The sequence below is a fragment of the Theropithecus gelada genome, chromosome 2 (genome assembly GCF_003255815.1).
Source record: "Theropithecus gelada isolate Dixy chromosome 2, Tgel_1.0, whole genome shotgun sequence".
Lineage (NCBI taxonomy): Eukaryota > Metazoa > Chordata > Mammalia > Primates > Cercopithecidae > Theropithecus > Theropithecus gelada.
In genome coordinates this window covers 159568184-159589937 of record NC_037669.1, presented here as the reverse complement: position 1 = coordinate 159589937, position 21754 = coordinate 159568184, and the positions used below count along the sequence as shown (strand labels likewise).

At 34.6% G+C, this 21754-nt stretch overlaps 1 protein-coding gene across 2 annotated transcripts in view; it reads left to right on the top strand.

Moving 5' to 3' along the window:
• Positions 1-21754, top strand: part of DNAJC13 (DnaJ heat shock protein family (Hsp40) member C13) — a 121263-nt gene that overhangs the window by 42545 nt on the left and 56964 nt on the right. Inside the window, exons 14-28 of one of the 2 annotated variants that reach the window (XM_025376313.1) lie at positions 587-694; positions 1387-1542; positions 2766-2822; positions 3991-4112; positions 6319-6394; positions 6629-6724; positions 7815-7958; positions 10470-10484; positions 11057-11139; positions 13152-13305; positions 16324-16427; positions 16515-16674; positions 17744-17806; positions 18929-19030; positions 20815-20919. In XM_025376313.1, coding sequence (XP_025232098.1) covers positions 587-694; positions 1387-1542; positions 2766-2822; positions 3991-4112; positions 6319-6394; positions 6629-6724; positions 7815-7958; positions 10470-10484; positions 11057-11139; positions 13152-13305; positions 16324-16427; positions 16515-16674; positions 17744-17806; positions 18929-19030; positions 20815-20919 — 1545 coding nt within the window. The remainder of the gene's footprint in view (positions 1-586; positions 695-1386; positions 1543-2765; positions 2823-3990; positions 4113-6318; positions 6395-6628; positions 6725-7814; positions 7959-10469; positions 10485-11056; positions 11140-13151; positions 13306-16323; positions 16428-16514; positions 16675-17743; positions 17807-18928; positions 19031-20814; positions 20920-21754) is intronic. The other variant, XM_025376314.1, reaches the window with a different exon arrangement.

The following is a 21754-nucleotide window of genomic DNA, read 5'->3' as shown; positions in this document are numbered from 1 at the left end:
GGCTGTGTATCTTACATGAATTATCTCATCTAAGCATTATAGTAATCTTATATAAATACTATCACTCCTACTTTACAGCTGAGGAAAATGCAACTCAGAGTTATGTAAAGTAACTTACGTTGCCTAATGTCTCCCAGTTATTGTCAGTAGTAAAATTAGGATTGGAACTGTACTCCTAACCATCATGCTGGAATGTTTCAATAGTCAAAAGAAAATCACCCTTGAGACAAGTATTTGTTGTTTATACATGCTTTCAAATGCTAAGTTTTATTTCAAATTTTAGTTTTAAAATTCTGGCTGGGCAAATGTTGTTTACCTTTTAATAAGATCTGTGACCTTTGAGAGAGTACCTTGTGTATATGTTGAGTTAATTGTTGGGCAAATTATCTGTGAAGTCTGATCAAAATCATGGTAAATCATCACTTCTGCCTGCTTATCATGAGTTTCCTTTTTGTCTTACACTTTAAAGGCAATGGTTTTTAATTCTTTCAGTGTGTAATTTGAATACTCTTTATAAATGACTTTTGTGTGATGCTAGCACGTGGAACTGCTTATGAATTACCACTTTTTTTTTTTTCATCAACAGCCCATGCATGATGACTATGACTTAAGACAAGAACAGTTGAACAAAGCTTCTCTTCTCTCATCAAAGAAGTTTCTGGAAAACTTACTGGAGAAATTTAATTCCCATGTGGTAAGTTATAATTAAATTTGTCTTCATGGTAGGTCTCATGCCGTTATTGAAAGATAATCTAGAAGTGCGACGTGGATGATTTTGTTTTTTTATTATAGCCCCCAGCTTTGGTCAGTATTGGTCACAGTTCAGCTTGGTCACTGATAATAAAATATTTTGTCTAAGGACTGTATCCATTAATCTGGGAAGGATACATGTCAAAGCCTTTAGATTTTCACAGTGATACTCCAATTTTTGTTTTTTCTTTCTTTAAAAATGTCATTATTAAATAAACTGCTCTAAGAAAATTAAGGCAAATCTTTGTTCATCAGTTCCTGATCATTTTGGAGATGGGCATTCTATAGCATCTTGAAGGAACATGAGCAGATTGCCAGAGTTTTTTAAATATTGGCAAAGATTTCTTTTATGCAAATAAACATTAACCTTTGTTATACACATTTGAGAAGTCTTGGTTATACTCTTGAAATTTGACTGAATTTTAATTGTTCCTTTTGAGCTATGATGGATAATGGATTCACTATGTGAGCAAAGCAAGTACTAAAGAGTCATCCAACTTTGAACCTCATGTTGAGAAATTAAAGTCAATGTTTATGTCTGACATATAGAATAACAGAAAGGAACACATTATTGTTACAATGTAACTGAAGCTCCCCATCCTCAAGTCTTTAAGAGAATTTGTTGCTTTGTTTCAGGATCATGGGACTGGTGCCCTAGTTATTAGTTCACTCTTGGACTTCCTTACCTTTGCCCTCTGTGCTCCATATAGTGAGACAACTGAAGGGCAGCAGTTTGATATGCTCTTAGAGATGGTAGCATCCAATGGAAGAACCCTTTTTAAACTTTTTCAGGTGAGAGCTTATAGTTTTCTTATCAGATAGCAGTGAATTTAAGGGAACCACTTTTAAGATCACTGTTTCTAAGATAACATTTGCATACTTCTACAGCAGAGATGTCCAGTCTTTTGGCTTCCCTGGGCCATGTTGGAAGAAGAAGAATTGTCTTGGGACACACATAAAATACACTAACACTAACAGTACCTGATGACCTAAAAGAAAAAACAATCACAAAAATGTTTTAAGAAAGCTTAAGAATTTGTGTTGGGCTACATTCAAAGCCATCCTGGGTTGGCTTTGAATAAATATAAATATCTATGTAGGCTGCAGGTTGGACAAGCTTGATCTATAATATAGACAAATGTACCTAGTACATTATCGTATTGGTACATTTTGAGCATACAGATTTCTTGGTGTTTCATGTAGAGCGCTGTTGATGGGTGTTGACTGCTGTTTTGACACTCTGCCCATTTTCTATATCTTGCTTTTTTATTTTTTGAGGCAAAGGTCTTGTTCCGTTGCCCAGACTGGAGTATGGTGATGCAGTCACAGCTCACTGCAGCTTCAGCCTCCCAGACTCAAGTGATCTTCCCACCTCAATTGCTGAGCAGCTGGGACCACAGGCACATGCTACCACACCCGGCTAATTTATTTATTTGTTTGTTTTGTAGAGACGGGGTCTCCCTTTGTTGCCCAGGCTGTTCTTATACCCCTGAACTTAAGCAATTCTCCTGCCTTAGCCTCCCAAAGTGCTGGGATTACAAACATGACCCACCGCACCTGGCCTCCATTTTAGTAGTGAAAAACTCATTTTTCTGTGGTAGGCCCAGAGTTCCCTTTTCTTTACAAATTCCCAAATAATAAAATGAGCTTTAGCAGGGCTCTTCATAAACACTGGAAAACGTTTGTTATTTTATACAGTACTATAGTACTTACTAGGTACATGTATGTATATATGATATTTATGTTTTTTTTATTTTAGTATCATTCAAATAATTCAAATAAATGTTGGCTGTTTCCTACTAACATAAATTTTTTGTTTATGTGTCTATCTCTGAGGCTATATTGTGAAAATACCTAAAATATTTAACCAAACTGACTTTGAGATATATCCTTTACTAATTTTATGGCTTATACCTTGTGTAAAAATGTATATCCTTCTTTAAGAGTAACAGCTAAATGTGTTGGAATAAAATTCTTCTTTATTTTTTGTTACCTTTTTTCCCATCACTTTAAAGCATCCTTCCATGGCAATAATAAAAGGAGCTGGGTTGGTTATGAAGGCAATAATAGAGGTGAGAGAACAGTTTTGAAATTTTAACCTTACTTGAATGTTGATAGGCTGTTTTAATTGAAGTTGACAATATTGCCTTTCAGTCTTTTTGGGAAATAAACATTTCTCTGAATAAGAAAAGTAATTTTAAATCTTTATTTAGAAATTAGTTTTAAGCTTGTTACAGAAACAATCCTCAGTAATAAAAGTTTTAATTTCATAGTAAGTGAAGCTGTAGAGCAGATAAATCTGTTACTGCATTATTTGTTCATTTTACTTAAAGTAATTAAAAGTTATTCTATCTGTTGCTCTTTTTTGGAAGGATAATGTTGACAGTGTTGAAATCTTGAGATTGAATAGAATTCTATTGATGGAGTTAGTTCATAGCAAAATGATATCAAATAAGGCAACAAAAAAGTTCTTGCTAAAGCATATTTGTAATTGAGCTCTAGAGATTGGGGCATGATCTTGTCGAAGATACTGCTTCTTTAAGATAGTTGCTTTATGTTTCTATATTTTTTTAAAAGATAAGGTGGCTATGAATGTCTGTTGCATACTTTGATGTTTACAATGATATCAGTCTAAATGGCTTTTGGATTCTTATATTCTTTTGTTGTCATAGAAGCAATTTGAATACAATTTAAGAATTCTACTTTTACCAAAAAATTCATCTACTGTGCATAAGTATAGCACACAATCATAGAATTAGTATGCCCTTAAGTAGCTGTAATTATATATAGGCATTGAACTGGATGGAACATCAAAGTTTATTTGCATTTTTAGTGTGTATATACAACCAAAGGCTAATTTTCTCCCTTTAGCTAATGGGTTCTTTGCTCAGTATTAGCTTCCAAAGTACCCAAATTTAACAGAACTTGCGATAGCCAAGCCTCTCCTTTTTGTTGGCAGCTACACACGCAAGGAATGAACCTAGTTTTAATATTAAGTTTAGCAAAGCATAGTTTATGAGGTAAAGTTGTCTGGAAACATGTCTACCTTATTCCAAAGGTTTAAAAATTACCTGTGCTACTACTCACCTATGTTATTTTTGGGTGAGTAGAAGATGCATTTTAAACTTTTATTACATACTGAATGGTTTTTTCATTTAAAGATGTAAAATAAGTTTTTTAAAGTTTGGATAGTTTGTCCTGGATTGCCACCTTAGGGATCATCTTACCCTTTTTCCAAAGGAAGGTGATAAAGAAATTGCTACAAAAATGCAGGAGCTTGCCCTAAGTGAAGGTGCCTTACCTCGACACTTGCATACAGCGATGTTTACAATAAGCTCAGATCAAAGGATGCTTACAAATAGGTAGGTGATTTAATTCAATTTGCTATAAATTAACTTCCTGTCTATAGATAATTGATTCAGATATTACATAAAACTAAATGTGTTTGTATTACACAAATATTACATTTTCTTTTGATCCACCTAGTTCTTTTCCTTTCCTTACAGAAGGATTTTACCCAAACGATCACGGTCCCTGCCTGTGGATAACTTGGGGGGAAACACTGTTTACTTTTTTCCCCTCAGTAACCTATTATCAGGCTCTGTCTGACACCACAGTCATGGGACTAGTATGGAAAAGAGTACTTACAAGCTTATGGAACTAGAACCACATGCTCAGGCCTTTTCTCCTTACATTCCTGTGACCATCTTGCATGCACATGACGCCATGTGAAAACCTCACATAGTTGCTTTTTAAATATCTTTGGTCAAATACTCTACTTTAAAAACAAACCACAGAAAACCTTACATATCCAGCCTAAGCTAGACTTAACCTAAATCTCTTTTAATTAAATGATTCCCTTTTTCCTAATAGTCATTCAAATATAAACACATAAATGTATTCATTTATTCCACACTACATGAATTCCAGCCCTTTTAACCCTCTTTGTGATTTCTAACATGTGACCCTTTTGGCTGTCTTAAGCATACCATACTATGATTCATATTAGTAAAAACAATGAGTATCATAAATATTTTTAATTATATTTTTTGACCTTTTAAATAATAGCATAAGTTGCTGAGTTAAATGTTTAGTTTGTTACAATACTGTACATTTTCTTTGTCACCTATGTGTAGTTATTATACGTCATGGTATGCTGCCTTGCCAGTGATTTTTTTTTTTTTACTATTTATACTATTAGAAGAAACTACCTCCCTCACTTGTGTTAACAACAAAAGTAGTCTTAGAGGATAAAGATAAGAAGGATGTTTTCCTAGTATTGTCTTATTAGCAGTGCTAGACACCATCTTTCATTAAAAGTAGAGACTGTTGATAGCCTATTCCGTTAACCCGCCCCCCATGTTAAATGCTTGCTTGTTGTGTTCCTCTTTAGTATAGTTAATCGGTTAAATTCCCCTACTGTGATCAATTAGTGTATTAGGGAAGCATTTTAATTTGGAGAAAATTCCAAAAGGTTAGTAATATTTGAATTAGACTGTTAAAGATCTGTCAATGTATAATAGAAATATCACTCTATTTGCATTGCTTTATCTTTTACAAATTGCTGTTATAAAGTATTATCTCTTTTGTCCCTAACTAAAACCTTTTTAGGAGTCACTGACATAACTTACCAAATACCAGTGAAGGAAATTACAAGTTTAATTACTTTAGTATGTTAGCTTTCAAACTGGCACAGGAATGAACAGTTTTAGTAGCGTTCACTTTCTGGTGACAAAGTATATTTTGGGTTTTGCAGTTAAATTTTGTTCTTCAGTAATATAACATATATAAAACATATGTTTGTAGGTGGTTATTTGGTTATTTCCCTCATAGGTTTCATGACCATTCTTATAGCTATGGTAATTGAATCCCCACCAAAGCACAGAAGGGTCACTGGTGAGTAAAATAGGGTTTCTACTTATGAGGAGCTTTCAGTTTAAGGAGACAGATGTTGACATGGGGATTAAAATTAGTAAATGACTAAACCATAGATTGAACTTGGATCTTAGATTTTTACTTTGAATTAAAATATACTCTTAGAGCTTTTAAGTGAGATGAATTGAATAATTTGCTATAAGTGGTTTAGGTCTTTGCCCAGACTCTAGAAGTGAAAATAATTTTCTCTCTGACCTTGCCAAAACAGTTATATTAGAACATAGTTGTTGACTTCTTGCTTGTTCAGAATTCCAAAAAATGCCAGGATGCCATTGTCACTGTATTAGTGGGACTTGTTATGCAAATTATTTGTGTCATCAACTCTAATTGTTTTTATTGTTTTTTTCTTCCTTTAAATGGGATAAAAACTACTTTTTTCATGTTCAGGTTTATTGAAAATGAGCGTATTTATTAGGAAAACATTTTATTTTTTAGAAAATTCCAAAATATTAGTAACATTTGAATTATAACTCGCCACATTAGATTTTTTAGTAACTATTTTTAACATCGGAATGATTTTTTTTTTACTGTAGCCATATTTTTTATAATTATGTGATATGTTGTTCTTAAAAATTCCTTTCTGTTCTAGCTGAGATAAAGCAGCAAACCTTTCTCAACGTCTGCTTTTTTCAGACAGCTAAGTAGACATTTAGTGGGACTCTGGACAGCTGATAATGCAACTGCAACAAACTTGTTGAAACGCATTTTGGTAAGTCAGTTGAGAAATTAGGTTTATATACTGTCTAATAAAATTTAATCAAACAAGTTATCTGTATTGTTAAAAGGGGATGGTTTGTTTTTGATTGAAAAGGTATTTATCATAGGAGTTACCCTAAAGTTTTACCCTCAATAGCTAAGCCATAGCATTAATTGATTTGGATTGTTAAGGATAAATTTTCTTTTTCACATTGTTTTGAAAGTGGATTTTGTGCTTTGTTTTTAGCCGCCAGGCTTGCTGGCGTACTTGGACAGCTCAGATCTCGTACCTGAGAAGGATGCTGATCGGATGCATGTTAGAGACAATGTGAAAATAGCAATGGTAAGTATGATTGTCCCAAGTGTGTCTTTTTTAGGAGTAAGGGTACTGTTATATATATATGTCTTTTTTGAAACACCCTAAAAATTTTAGAAACAAAGAATTCATTACATTGAATAGTAATACTTAACTATTGATATCTTTCTTGAGGTAAAATTTACATCCTGTAATATCCATCTTTTTTTTTTTTTTTTTTTTTGAGACGGAGTCTCGCTCTGTCGCCCAGGCTGGAGTGCAGTGGCTGGATCTCAGCTCACTGCAAGCTCCGCCTCCCGGGTTCACGCCATTCTCCTGCCTCAGCCTCCCAAGTAGCTGGGACTACAAGCGCCCGCCACCTCACCCGGCTAGTTTTTTTGTATATTTTAGTAGAGACGGGGTTTCACCGTGTTAGCCAGGATGGTCTCGATCTCCTGACCTCGTGATCCACCTGTCTCGGCCTCCCAGAGTGCTGGGATTACAGGCTTGAGCCACCACGCCCGGCCTGTAATATTCATCTTTTTAAAGTATATAATTAAATAATTTGTGGTATATTTCCAGAGTTATGCAACTATCACCACAAATTAATGTTATGAATAGTGGTCATTTTATTCTATGTTTTGTTTCTCTAATTCAACCTATTGGTACGTTCTGGAGTACCAATAAGTGTGTAAATGTACTTTGCACATATGAGATTGATAAATGTTGTCGGTAAAAGGGGCCAACCATGAAAAAAGTTATAGGTAGGGTTTTTTCCCTACAAGATTTGTGTTACTTATAAGGGTTGGGCCATCCATGGAAAAATTAAACATCTTTATGATATACTACTATAATAATTTCTTATATGTATTCTTTTTCTGTCATCCTTCTCTGTCTGCACCCAGCTCCCACTTGCATCTTGCCACCCCTCATAAAAGAATCATCTTGAAACCTAAGTAGAAAAGTTAAAGTTTTTTGGATAAAAAGTATAATTTGTAGAAGTTTTCAGTTTGTTTCTTCGCTGAACCATAACATCCAGCATTTACCTTATAAGATAGATAGAATGACACAGCTTTACGTAGAGTTTTAAAATAAATTTGCAAACAGGCATGTAATGGATTTCAACATTATTTTACAGGATCAGTATGGAAAATTTAGTAAAGTTCCAGAGTGGCAAAGACTAGCTGGAAAAGCTGCTAAAGAAGTTGAAAAATTTGCCAAAGAAAAAGTGGATCTTGTGTTGATGCACTGGAGGGATAGGATGGGCATTGCTCAAAAAGAGGTAAAAGTATAATTTGCTTCCAAATTCCTAGCACTTCTGTGTGTCCTAGTCTACTTTAGTTCCGGCTGTTCACAGAGATGGTATTGATATATTTCTTGCTGAATGCCTGAAGCTTAAAAATGAATGGTACCTAATTTCTAATTCATACTGTTATGTACATTTTCCTTAATTCATAGTTTTATGAGTTGATTAGGTTTTTATTTCCCTTCTTCTCTGCTCTTTGTTTTATACCTATGAAAATAAAGGTGCTCTTCCTGTTAGCCTTTTTATTCAGAACTAGCCAGACAAGTGTTTTGGAGATAAGATTCACATTTTAAATTAAATGTATTGTGTATACTTAAATTTTGTAGTAATTTTTTCTCACATGAAAGTTAGATCTAAAACAGTTTTAGTCTCATTCTTCAGCATGCATTATGTTCTGCAGAACCTGACTCAGTAATGCATTCTTCTATCTATAATGGGTTTTGCAGTGGCTAAGTATGAATTAAGATGTCCTGTAGAAGCAGTCTTGATCTCTGTTTTTGTTGATCACACGTACATTCTTCCTCTTTAACCTTCTCCTTATTTATGGTAGCTATTGCCTTATTCAAGGAAAATAACTTTAATATCTAAAACAAGTGGGTTTCTTATGGATTGCCAGAATACGTAAGCATAACAGAACAAATATATAGTCTTGTGTATCTATCTGAAATTGGGATCAATGTTCAATTCTTTAGAGCTCCAGAATAATAGATCACTGCTAATTTATATAAGTGATATATTCAATATAAAGAATCATTAGACGGGCTTTCAGGTGGCTATGTAGTATAGTAAAGAGAATACTGAACTTTGAATTGGTTAACCTCTGAGCCTAGTTTCATTACTTGTGAATCCAAGTTACGGGTTTTTAGAACCTTACTTTCCTCTTTCATAAATCGGAATAACAATACCTCCCTTCTCTATCTTATAGGGTTTCTTTGATATACAAGCAAGATAATAGTAAAGGCACTATATACATATCTGGTCAGGATAATACTGGTATAGCATTTGAACAGTTGAAAAATCTACAGATATGAATGATTTTCACAGTTATTAAAAATTGCAAGCTCCTGGCTTCAGGTAGTTAAATTGATTTCTAAAATAACAGTTGTTTCAAGCTGTTAAATATAGTTATCATACTGCAGATAAGTTTTTGGCATCAGACTTCATATGTAACATTTATCCAGCATAAGCATGAACACAAAGCTGTCTTAGCTAAAACTATAGACAATAATCTGCTATTTTAAAACAATTTAGAGGGAAAAGAATATTTTTAATATAAAAAATGTTTTACTGGTTTGTTGGTGTCATTTCCATGGGGTATTACTAAAGTTTTGAGCAAATAATGATGCCAGATAAATGCTGGTCAAGAAGATCTTTTGGTTAGCATCAACGGCTTATCTCCTTTCTGTGTGGGTCCTATTTTTAACATTAATTTCTTTAGGGAACAGCAAATAATCTTTGTGACTTTTGTCGATAGAAACACTAACATCAAAGTTTGGAATGATCTTATGCTGTAGTTAGAGTCTGAAAACTAATCATTGTCAAGATTAACTGGCGATTCTTGAAATAATCTGCATTTCTTATATAATCAGTGTTTATGAAGTCAGTTCCATTTGCAGCTGATGCTCTGTGCTATTAGTAACCTTTGGCTAATGTGTAAGATTGCTTTTTCTTTGTTATTTTCAGTTTAGGGATTTGTTTAGCTAGTTAGAACTGTTAGCCTGAGTCTCCAATTCAGTCACTTAGTTTAGGGAGAGCTTTTTGCCCTTTTTCTGTATAGTATTTACATTTTTATTACTTTGGACTGCCAGTCTTTTGTCCTGGAGGGGAGGAGGGATTGAAGAAAGTACTTCTTAATTAGAAAGTTTAAGAAAAGGTTTGTCATTAAACTAAATTTTGAATTATTTATATACTTTATTCAAACCACTTTGCATTAGCTTTCATGATAGTGCACAGAATTAAAATTTGTAGGAAACGTTTTCTTATATAACTTACAGGGTTTATATTTCAAACAATATTTTTTAAAATTTATTTTACCTTTTTTTTCTATATCAGCTAGTCTGGGGTTTTTTTGCACTTTAATGAAATTACAGACTTCCATGTTTTAATCTATACCACTTTCTACTTTTTGTTTCTATCACAATGAGGATTAGAGTTTTCATGTCTGATATATACATAGGTTTCATTTGGAACAGAGATTCTTAACCTCTGGTCCATATATAGACTTTAAGAATTCCTTGAAATCTTCTCTTCCAGTTGCAACCTTAAGTATGTGCCTATCTCTGAAACAGGGGCCATAGCTCTCTTTGAATTCTCAGAGGGTTTATGACTGCCTAAAATTTGAGTCACAGGCTTAGAGAAGCACGTGCACCTATTTTAGTCTTAAAGTGAAGATAATTTTATATTGTTGTGTAATAGATATAATTTAGCAGATCTAGGCTCATTCTGTTTTTATTTTTAATTTTTTTTCCTTTTTACAACTAAATTCAGGACAAAAACAATATGGTGAGTGTAAGTTCCTGCTACATGTGTGAAATGCATTAAGCTGCCTGGCATGTGGAGTCATCTTTGATAATTCTTTGTTTAATAAATTCAAGTCTTACTTCACATGTGTTTGAATGTAGACACATTTCTTCTCCATTAGCTATTTCAATTTGTACTTGCTCCTCTTGGCTTTGGTAGCACTTTAACAACCTGTAATCTTTTGCGTTTATTGTTGTCCCAAGACTTTTGTGTTAACTGCATGTAAATGTTTGAAACAAGTCACTGTTTTTGACTATTATAAATTTTATTAATCACTGTAAACTTTAACAAAATTTGGTGTTGAAACAGCTTTAGACTACATGGAAAATACTTGAGTAACACTATGGAAATATATGTTGTCAAATTATATGTGATATAATTTAATATCCTACATTTATATTCATGTTTTATAGATTTTATTTATTCCGTTAATTTTTGTTTCTGTCAAAATTTGATGAAAGAAATGTTTCTCAATACTTATAAATTGATGATCTTCTGACTAAGCCTATTTGGTAGCCCCAGATTGAGCACTATGAAGTTTTTTTCTCTTCCAGAATATAAATCAGAAGCCAGTAGTTCTTCGAAAGAGAAGACAAAGAATAAAAATAGAAGCAAATTGGGATCTCTTCTATTATAGGTAAACTTTAGGTCTCTTTCCCAGTAAAGATTAAATTTAGTATTACCATGAGAGCATCATGACACGTTTTTCTTCCCTGAAACTATTGCTTTATGCCACAGGTATTTTTATGCCATCAAGTTCAGGAACTATAACTGTTAAGATTGGGGTGACTAGAGATGCTCCTAAAATTAAAGCTTTTCATAGAGTGATAGTCTGAGGAACTAAAATTACATGACTTTATTAAGGCTTAGTGATGATTACTTTAAAATACTTTATTGTGGGCTTAGAAATAATTGCATAATTCCTAGTTGGAAATGGAGTCTTAAAAGAGGCAGATGATAATAACATAAGACTTACGAGAAATGAGTGTCCAAGTTAGCTGATAGAAGGGCCTTCCTTCCTTTCAAATGTGGTAACCTCTTCCCATCCACTAATCTCACCCTCACCCTGCACCCCCTTCCCGGACACACACACACATATACACATAGGACAGGGAAACAATCATTTTGGGGAGTTTGCAAAGCTTCTTTTAGATAACTTACAGTACTCACTCTAGAAACTGACATATCAATTATACCTTGGCCAGTAAAGAAAAATATGTCCTTTGAAAACTCCCCCACACTACTTTTAAAGTATACAGTATGTATGTAGTATATCCTTAAGTATATGCCTTGGATTTCTCTCTCAGTTGTGTTGTGCCCCATAGAACTTCCTTGGAACTCTGAAATGAGACTTTCTAGGCGGATTGCAGACTTGAAAGTAAGCATATGTAAAGCCCGTTCATCCCCAGTTAGACTTGTTCCCAAATGTTTTACAATAGTTACTCCAAGCATATGAGGAAGATACGTGGAAAATGCTCAGTCATAGCTTGGCAGTTTGCAGTATTCTTTCTTGGGTAGTCTGTAAAGTCCTAACATATATAGATTGTTGCTGATTCCACATGCTTTACCCAAAAGTCCAGCAATTCATATCTCCCCAACCTAAAGTTCTGTATCTGACAATAGAATTGTGTGTGTGTGTGTGTGTGTGTGTGTGTTTGTGTTTTGTTTTGTTTTGTTTTGTTTTTTGAGACGGAGTCTCGCCCTGTTGCCCAGGCTGGAGTGCAATGGCGTGATCTCTGCTTACTGCAACCTCTGCCTCCCGAGTTCAAGCGATTCTCCAGCTTCAGCCTTCGAGTAGCTGGGATTACAGGCATGCGCTACCACACCCAGCTAATTTTTTGTATTTTCACTGGAGACGGGGTTTCACCATGTTGGCCAGGCTGATCTTGAACTCCTAACCTCATGATCTGCCCACCTCGGCCTCCCAAAGTGCTGGGGTTACAGGTGGGAGCCACCGTGCCTGGCCAATAGAATTGTTTTCTAACTAGAATTTGTATTAGCAATAAACATTGAAGTTGAAATATCACATTTTTTAAAAAATTCACACAGATTTGTTGTATAGTTTAGGTTCCCTTTTTTCCTCAACCTTTTATTATGAATTTTTTTTTTTTTTTGGAGACAGAGTCTTGCTCTGTCACCCAGGCTGGAGTGCAGTGGCACGATCTCAGCTCACTGCGACCTCCACCTCCCTGGTTCAAGGATTCTTCTGTCTCAGCCTCCCAAGTAGCTGAGACTACAGACACGTGCCACTGTGCCCGGCTAATTTTTGTATTTTTAGTAGAGACGGGGTTTCATAATATTGGGCAGGCTGGTCTCAAACTCCTGACCTCGTGATCTGCCTGCCTCGGCCTCCCAAAGTGCTGGGATTACAGGCGTGAGCCATCGCGCCTGGCCTATGAAAACTTTCAAAACATACAAAAGGTAAAAGAATTTTGCAGTGGATATCTGTATACCTACCACCAAGATTCTATCATTAATATTTTACTCTATTCTTTACACAGATTTTATTTTCTTTACTTAAACTTGCTAAAGTCTATTCCACTTTTTTTTTTCTTATTATAATGTACTATAAGGTTGAGTAAGGGATATTTATAGGTTTTTTAAAATGCTTAGTTCATCCTGCTATTTCCTGATAATATGTATGTCTAGGTTTGGTCAAGACCATGCCAGGTCAAACCTTATTTGGAATTTCAAAACACGAGAAGAACTGAAAGATACTCTTGAATCTGAAATGAGAGCATTTAATATTGACAGAGAGCTTGGAAGTGCTAATGTGATCTCTTGGAACCACCATGAGTTTGAGGTAAAGTTTGATTTTTCCAGTATATTAGTCTTAAAAATAAAGCATGTACTATTTGGGGACTGATTTTTTTTTTTAATTGTAATTACATAACTTGTCTTTACCTTTCCCCTTTAATGTTATGTAGGAAATATTGGAAAACTTTAATCTTTGTGTCAGACGAAATAAAAAATTTTGTTAAGTAACTTAGCTTTGTACCTGAGGAATCATGTAAGAATTTTAATAAATTTGATTCTATGCATTCCGAATCTGTTCTTTCCTTTTTTTTTTTCTCCTCCCTCATTTCTGGGACCTTTGAGTTCTTTTTTCATTGAAACATATCCTGTTTGCGTTGGTCCTTGTAACTTGTTTGATTTTTTGTGTGTGTTAATTGATTCTGAATGTGACCATATTTTGCTGTTCTGTTAAACTATTGATGTGAAGAGCAGGAAAAACAAGAAAGGTCATGGTGGTAGGTAATTTTGTATGTGTGGGTGTATATATAATTGAAGTATATTATAACCATATGCAATTTAGACTATTATAATAGCTTTAAATTTGAACATGTGAGTGATCCTGCAGGCTTTGATCTTTAACCCAGTTGCATTTCCAAAACGTGTAATACTTTGAATATGTTCATTCTTTTCTTAGCAAAATGAAAAACTTGTCTTTACTTGGTTTTGGGAGTCTGTATTCTTCTAGATTTTCTCCTTCTTCACTGTCTACTTACCAAGTTTTCCTTACTCATTTTGCTTCATCTCGCTGACCACTAAATGTTGGCTGGCTCCAAAGTTTCAGTTCTTTGACCTCTTTCATATTTATTCATTGCCTCAATGAAATCATTAAGTTTCATGGCTTTAAATGTTTTTATTTTATTTTATTTTATTTTATTTTATTGAGACAAGATCTTGCTTTATTGCCTAGGCTAGACTGCAGTGGTGCCATCTTGGCTCACTGCAGTCTCTGCCTCGTTGGCTCAAGCAACCTTTCCACCTTAGCCTCCCCACTAGGTGGGACCAGAGGCTTGCACCACCATGCCTAGCTAGTTTTTGTATTTTTTATAGAGACAAAGTTTTACCATGTTGCCCAGTCTGGCTTTAAATGTTTTTTATTTGCTGATGGCTTCCAGATTTTTATCTCTTGCTTAGACTTTCAGCCCTAGACTTCATACTTCATACCTAGACTCATAATTGGGTATCTAATAAGTATCTATAACTTTTCTCCAAAATTGTGCTCTTGTTCTTCCCCTGAGCCTACGTCTCTTACACTCTTTATGATCTTAGATAATGACTAGTCCTTACTTTCTAGTGAAAACCCTTGACATTATTTTTTCTCTTAAACCTCATATCAGGTTTTTTAGCAAATTCCATACAGTACACCTTGAAAATTTATTCAGACCTTCTTGATGGTAGATTGCAACAGTATCACTGCTTCTACTCTAGCCTCCCTAGAATCTGTTATCAACATAGCAGAGTTACCTTGCTAAATAGCAAGCACATTATTTCTGTGCTCAAACCCTTGATGCTCTTGTGGTTTCCCATCTCAGTTAAAATCTGAGTCCTTAAAATGACTTACAAGCCAAAATCTATGTAACCCCCCATGCTAAGCATTGTTTCTTTTATCTCATCTCATCTACTCCTCTCCCTCTGTCATACTCTGTTCCAGCCAAACAGGCTTCTTAGAAAACACCAAACTCACGTTCTTGCCTCAAGGTCTTTTTATTTGGTGTTTCCTCTGCTTAGAATAAGGTTTTCCCCAGATAGCCTCATAACTTGTTTTCTCATCTTTGGATCTTTTGAATGTTGTTATCTTAGTGGGCCTTCCCTGGATACCTTGTTTAAAAATGCAGCCCCTTTTATACATACACACATATTTACATTTACATTCTCTCTCCCTATCCCCATTTCCTGCTTTATTTCACTCTGTAGTACTTACTGTTACCCAGCTATCAAATATATTTCACTTTTTTATGGGCTTCACCTGTGAGGGCAGAAACCTTTGTTCAACTGCTGCGTCTCCAGTGCCTAGAATAGTGCATGGCACACAGTATATGCTTAATAGGAATTGAATGAATTGAATGCTTAGACTTTATAGAACGTGAGGCCGGCGCGGTGGCTCACGCCTGTAATCCCAGCACTTTGAGAGGCCGAGGCGGGCGGATCATGAGGTCAGGAGATCAAGACCATCCTGACTAACACAGTGAAACCCCGTCTCTACTAAAAATACAAAACAATTAGCCAGTTGTGGTAGCATGCACCTGTAGTCCCAGGTACACGGGAGGCTGAGGCAGGAGAATGGCATGAACCTGGGAGGCGGAGCTTGCAGTGAGTGGAGATCGCGCCACTGCACTCCAGCCTGGGAGACAGAGCGAGAAAAGGTGAAATGAAGATATATATTTGATTTTATATAATTTATATTTTTAGAAATCCATTATTTTAGACTTTGGAAAAAGAATTTTGATCTCAGAATTCCTTTTTATAATTGCCTGAAATCTTTCCTTGAGACACACAACCTGAGTGCAAGCATGGTGGTGCTGGCCCAACTTCTGATGTTTGACTTTGCCCTCATTTATCACCTCAATTTAGTAGAATGGGGTGATTTGACATAGAAGGAATTCTTTACGAAAATGTAAAATGTAGTTGATGTGTTGGTTTTAAGTCTTGGCACATCGCCGGGGGTAGAGCTGCGGGATAGAGGGAAGACCTGAAGTAGTGTATGTGTGTTGAGCAAATTATGTGTGATGCAGGACCATCTACTCCTTGCTTTTTTATGACAAACCCAGTAGGGAATAAAGCAGATTTTATTCTTCCTTTTTTAATTGACACCACATAGTGCTGTGATGGTTTTTATCAGCAAGTCTGACATTTATAAAATTGGTATGTAATTCTCAGCATTTAGCTAAAATAGTCATGTTAACAATATTGAATTAACAAGTATTGTAAGAAATAAGTTCTGAACAGAAAGAATTATAAGAAACAATTATTAGAAATTGCCAAAATCTATTGTAAACTAAAATAGTGTAATTTGCTTTTGTTTATGAAGGTTAAATATGAGTGCCTGGCAGAGGAAATTAAAATAGGAGACTATTACCTGAGATTACTATTGGAGGAAGATGAGAATGAAGAAAGTGGATCAATTAAGAGATCGTGAGCTACTCTGTATATCCTGTTGCATTTGTACTCACTGTTGGTTTCATGGTTATTTCTATTGTGAACTTTTTTTTTTTAATCTAGGTATGAATTTTTCAATGAACTTTATCATCGCTTCTTGCTCACCCCAAAAGTAAACATGAAGTGTTTATGTTTACAAGCCCTTGCTATTGTTTATGGCAGATGTCACGAAGAAATAGGACCTTTTACAGATACCAGATATATCATTGGAATGTTAGAGAGGGTAAGGATATCATTTAAGGAAATTATTATTTGATAGTGTCACTAGGGTATGTGTTAAATTTTAAAACTAAATTAAATTCTGTTTGGTCACATTACTGTAACTTTCTGCATTCATTTTTCTGTAATTTATACTTACTTAAATCTGAGTTAGGTGAATAGGAAAATGAATAGTGGGTTAGAATTTGTCCATGTCACTTTATGTGTTTGTTGCTATTTTCAAATGACTTTAGTTGACCTACTTGTCAGTCTTTAAGTATGGATGAGTTGGACAGGTGTATAAAAGAAATGGTGACTTCTAGAGTTGTATGTACCTTTGATTTTCCATTTTGGAAAAATCTTAATTGATGCTAGCATACTAAATTTAGAAGTGTGAAGATAGCAAAAACCTTTTAAAAACTACAACGCTAAGCCTCCAAAAAAGAAACCTTGAGTTAGCACTTTACAAAGAATTTTATATAGTTTGTCAAATAAAAAAATTAGTGGACATGGTGGCATGTATCTGGTGGTTCACCGGGAAGTGGGAGGATCACTGGAACCCGGGAGGTTGAGGCTGCAGTGAGCTGTGATCACACTCCATCCTGGATGACAGAGCAGGACCTTATCTCAAAAAAAAAATTTTTTTTAAGAATTTATGATTTAACACTTGAACATGGTGAAGGGGACAAATTAATTAATCATGCAGCTTATTTGATTGCTACCTGTTTGTTGCAGTGTATGTTTTATACTTTCTTTTGTGTTTACATTCCTTTTACTTAAAGTATCATTTGGACCAATTTTTTTCACTTACTTCAATTTTTACATATGTCCTTAAAGCTATATATTAATCTGTTTGATGACTTTACAATGTCTGCCTTTGTAGGGAAATTAGACAAGTTATATAAAGTTATAAAGAATGTAATTTTCAGGATTCATTAAGGAATTGCAATAATTGACAGATTTCTATGATTTTTCTCTTTAATGTTTAAAAGATGGCATTACTTATGGGCTGTTGATTGATTTTGTCTAGTAATAGTAATAGCTTAATTTTTATTTCTATTCAGTTCTGACCAGATTCTCATTTATTTCAATAGTGCACAGATAAACTTGAACGAGATAGGTTGATTCTCTTCCTTAACAAGTTGATCCTTAATAAGGTACAGTAGTTCCGCATACATACATTGTTATTTCCAAGTCATATAAGTAATGTAAGATAAACTCACAGTTTGAGTTGATTATCCAGGGAGTGTTCTTTTCTGTCTTCTCCTTTTTAGGCAGAAAGTTCTGTGTGCTCTAACCTCCTGGAGGGAAACGTTTTTGTCAGTATTCCCCGTATAGTCTGTCTTAATATTATAGGTGCAGAATGAATGAATGATAATAAAATTCTGAATGAGGAACAATGGATGACTTTTAATACATTAAAATGATCTTTAATAATAAAAATTATTAGCTTATTTTTCTTTAGGGACTTTCTAGGGTTAAATTTTAAGTAAAATATATGTTTGACATAAAATGGAAAGTCTTTATCAGTATACATTTTGCAGATAAAAAGTAATTGGAAGTTACAAGATTAGTCATTTTACTGTTTTCTTTTTGAAGACATTTTAATAGGTTCATGCTCATTTCAAACAAGAGGAATTCATAGTTGTAAATATATAAAATTCACAATTTATGTTGAAGCATAAGCAGATTTTCATTTCTTAAAACTTTGATACTAATACCAATTTGTGTAGTTTTATTCTTGTAGTAAGTAATGCAAATGTTTTAAACTGAAGTGTAATTATACGTACAAAGATTTTAATTGAAATTATAGTCTCTTCTAAGAAATTACCAGTTATTTTAAGTTTAAGAAAACAAACTGGAACATTAAAGGATTTTTTAATATAGCAGACTTTATTTCTGATATAGAATAATCTGTTTATTAAAAAGACCTTGGCAGAATAATGGTAAAACCAGAGTTTATCATGACAGTCTTCAATTTGTTTACTCTTATTTTTGTGGATTGTTTTTTCTTCAGAACATATTTAAGTAAAAATTCTTAAGTGATCTCTTTGTAATATAATTTTGCCCTTTTAATCAATTGGAATTCAGGTTCCTTGAACACAAAATGCTGAAAAGACCAAGTAATACCAGTTGTATCAATTATTTCCAAAGATTCCAAACATTCTCCTCTTCGAGGACCTTGTAGGTGGTAGTACCTATTGGGAAAGGTACTGTTGGGAAAAGTTTTAGATTGTGAAAAATGTTTAGATTACAAAAAAAATGTTTTCTTCTTCCAGAAAAATGTTAAGGATCTCATGGATTCAAATGGAATAAGAATCCTTGTGGACTTGCTTACCCTTGCACATCTCCATGTAAGCCGAGCTACAGTACCACTGCAAGTACGTATCCTTGTTTAGGTTTTACAAACTTAACATTCTTTGAGTATAATTTTGGAGTCAAAAGAATCATAGAAATCTGAAAATATATGATCAATCACATATTTCTCCAGTAATTACAGAGGACTAGTTCTTGGAGATTTCACACAGAAAATGTGAAACCACTGTAAGAACAATCCAAAATGGACAGTAACGGTTGAGTTTTATTTTTTCAGTTAAAGTAACTGTATCTCTAATATGGCTTATCTTGAGGCATTGTGACTTTCAGGATATAAACGGAATTCATTAGATATGTAACTAGTACTTTTAACATTGTCAAGCAGTAAGAATATGCTTTGCCTTAAAGGAGTCTGGACACCTTATTGAAACTCCCAAGAGGACTGGTACTTAACTTATAGAAGAATCTATCCTTAGCTCATTTGATTTTTTTTTTTTTTTTTTTTTGGTATTTTAATTTCCTGATGTAAGGAGATGTGTCATGTTAGATTTCGTGTGAATTGTGACCGAAAGTGCGTGCTAATCGAGTAGTATATGGCATATTCTGTTATATACCATTACAACAGGTACTGTTCTGGTACACATATAATACATTAACTTTTTGAATCCCCCAACAGCCCTTTGAGGTGGTTACTATCTACATTTTACAGATGAGGAAACTAAGGAACACAGAGGCTAACTATCTTGCCCAAGGTCACCTGATAAGTGGCAGAGCTACAGTTAAGACCCAGAATTCTGTATGCTCATAACAGCTTTGCTGTACCTCTCTATATGAGCCTAACTGAAAGCTGATAATTATGGCAGTATTTAAAACATGTTATTTCATTCTCAAAGAAGGTGATTGTAAGAAAAAGAACAGGCCGGGCACGGTGGCTCACACTGGTAATCCCAGCACTTTGGGAGGCTGAGGCGGGAGGATTGCTTGAACTCGGGAGTTCAAGACCAGCCTAAGCAACTTGGCAAAACCTGTCTTGACAAAAACAAAAAATTAGCCAGATGTGGTGGCACACACCTATAGTCCCAGCTACTTGAGGGGCTAAGGCAGGAGGATTGCATGAGCCTGGGAAGTCAAGGCTGCAGTGAGGCATTTTTGTGCCATTGCACTGCAGCCTGGGTAACAAAGTAAGACCCTGTCTCAAAAAAGAAAGACGAAGAACGTAAGAACCATGTTGTGATAAAATAACCCAACTACATAAAAATTTTAACATAGATTCTTGTAAAACATTGATAGAGAACATTGTAAGAATTATTTGTAGTAAGGGTAATAGATAATAAATTGAGACTAACTATATAAAACCACCGAAAACTAACTTTGCTGTTAGCATTTTAATGCTTTGCTCTCAGATACTTATTGGAACTCTTAGTTGGAGTAAGTTTTTCCCCCGAAAGAACTTTAATATTTTGAGCATTATTGCTTAAGATTAATGATACATAGCTATTTACGTAACTATTTGCAATATTCTTTGCTACTAAAATGTTAGTGTCCTTGGTATTTATTGATGACCAATGGGGAATGTAGATATCACTGAATTTAGCTTAGATTGCTGAGTGTGAACTTAGGATAACATTTACTTCAAATGTATATTAATAAGGAAATAGTTTTTTTGGACTGTTAGGTTAGGCATTTTGTCCTGAACTCTTAAATCTTAAAATAAGGTCACTTAAAATTTCAGGTTAACTTTTAAAGGGATATAAACCCCTCCAAAGTACTGCTGTGCAACTTTGTTTTATGACATCTGGTCTCTTAGATTTCTGCCTTGGAAAATAATTTAAATATTTTTTAAACTTAGAGCAATGTAATTGAAGCTGCTCCAGATATGAAAAGAGAGAGTGAAAAGGAATGGTATTTTGGCAACGCAGACAAAGAAAGGAGTGGCCCATATGGATTTCATGAGGTGTGTATCTTGGAGAAACTTTTTGTGAAGGTCTCAGCATTTCTTATGCACTCCTGCTTAGCACTTATAGAGGTGTGGAAAATTTTAAAGCTGTCATTTAAATTCCTGTTATTAGCTCCAAGGGCCCTGCAACTCAGTTTCCACATGAAAAATGGAGAACCAAACATACATATAAAATTATGCCTTCAAGCCTTGTTTGAAAGTTGTTGTTATGGATGTAGCACTCAGGTTTTTAGTGACTTTAATGTAATAATTTCTGGCTGTGTGTAGTGGCTCACACCTGTAATTCCAGCACTGTGGGAGGATCACTTGAAGCCGGGAGTTCAAGACCAGCCTGGGCAACATAGCAAGACACTGTCTCTATTAAAATAAAAAATAATTAGCTAGGCATGGTGGTGCATGCCTGTAGTCTCAGCTACTTTGAGAGGCTGAGGTGGGAGGGTCGCGTGAGCCCAGGAGGTTGAGACTGCAGTAAGCCATGATCACACCACTGCACTCCAGCCTAGGCAATGAATAGCGAAACCCTATCTCCTAAAAAGAAAAAAAAAAAGCTCTCTTAGTACTTATGTCAAACTATAATGTTTCTATATGGTATGAACAAGTAAGTTTTAGTATGCAGTCTAAAATTCATTGAATATTATTCAGTCCAAGAACTAAGGACAATTTTCCTCTTTATCTTGATATTTGATCCTGCCTCCAATCTTTAGCCTCCTAGGCTCATTTTGAATTGGGGCAAAAATAGTTTTATAGAGGACCAACCCTTCTGCTCTCATATAATTTAATTATTTAGCACTCCACCTATCATTTTTACTCCTTCCAGTATTCTTTATGCTCT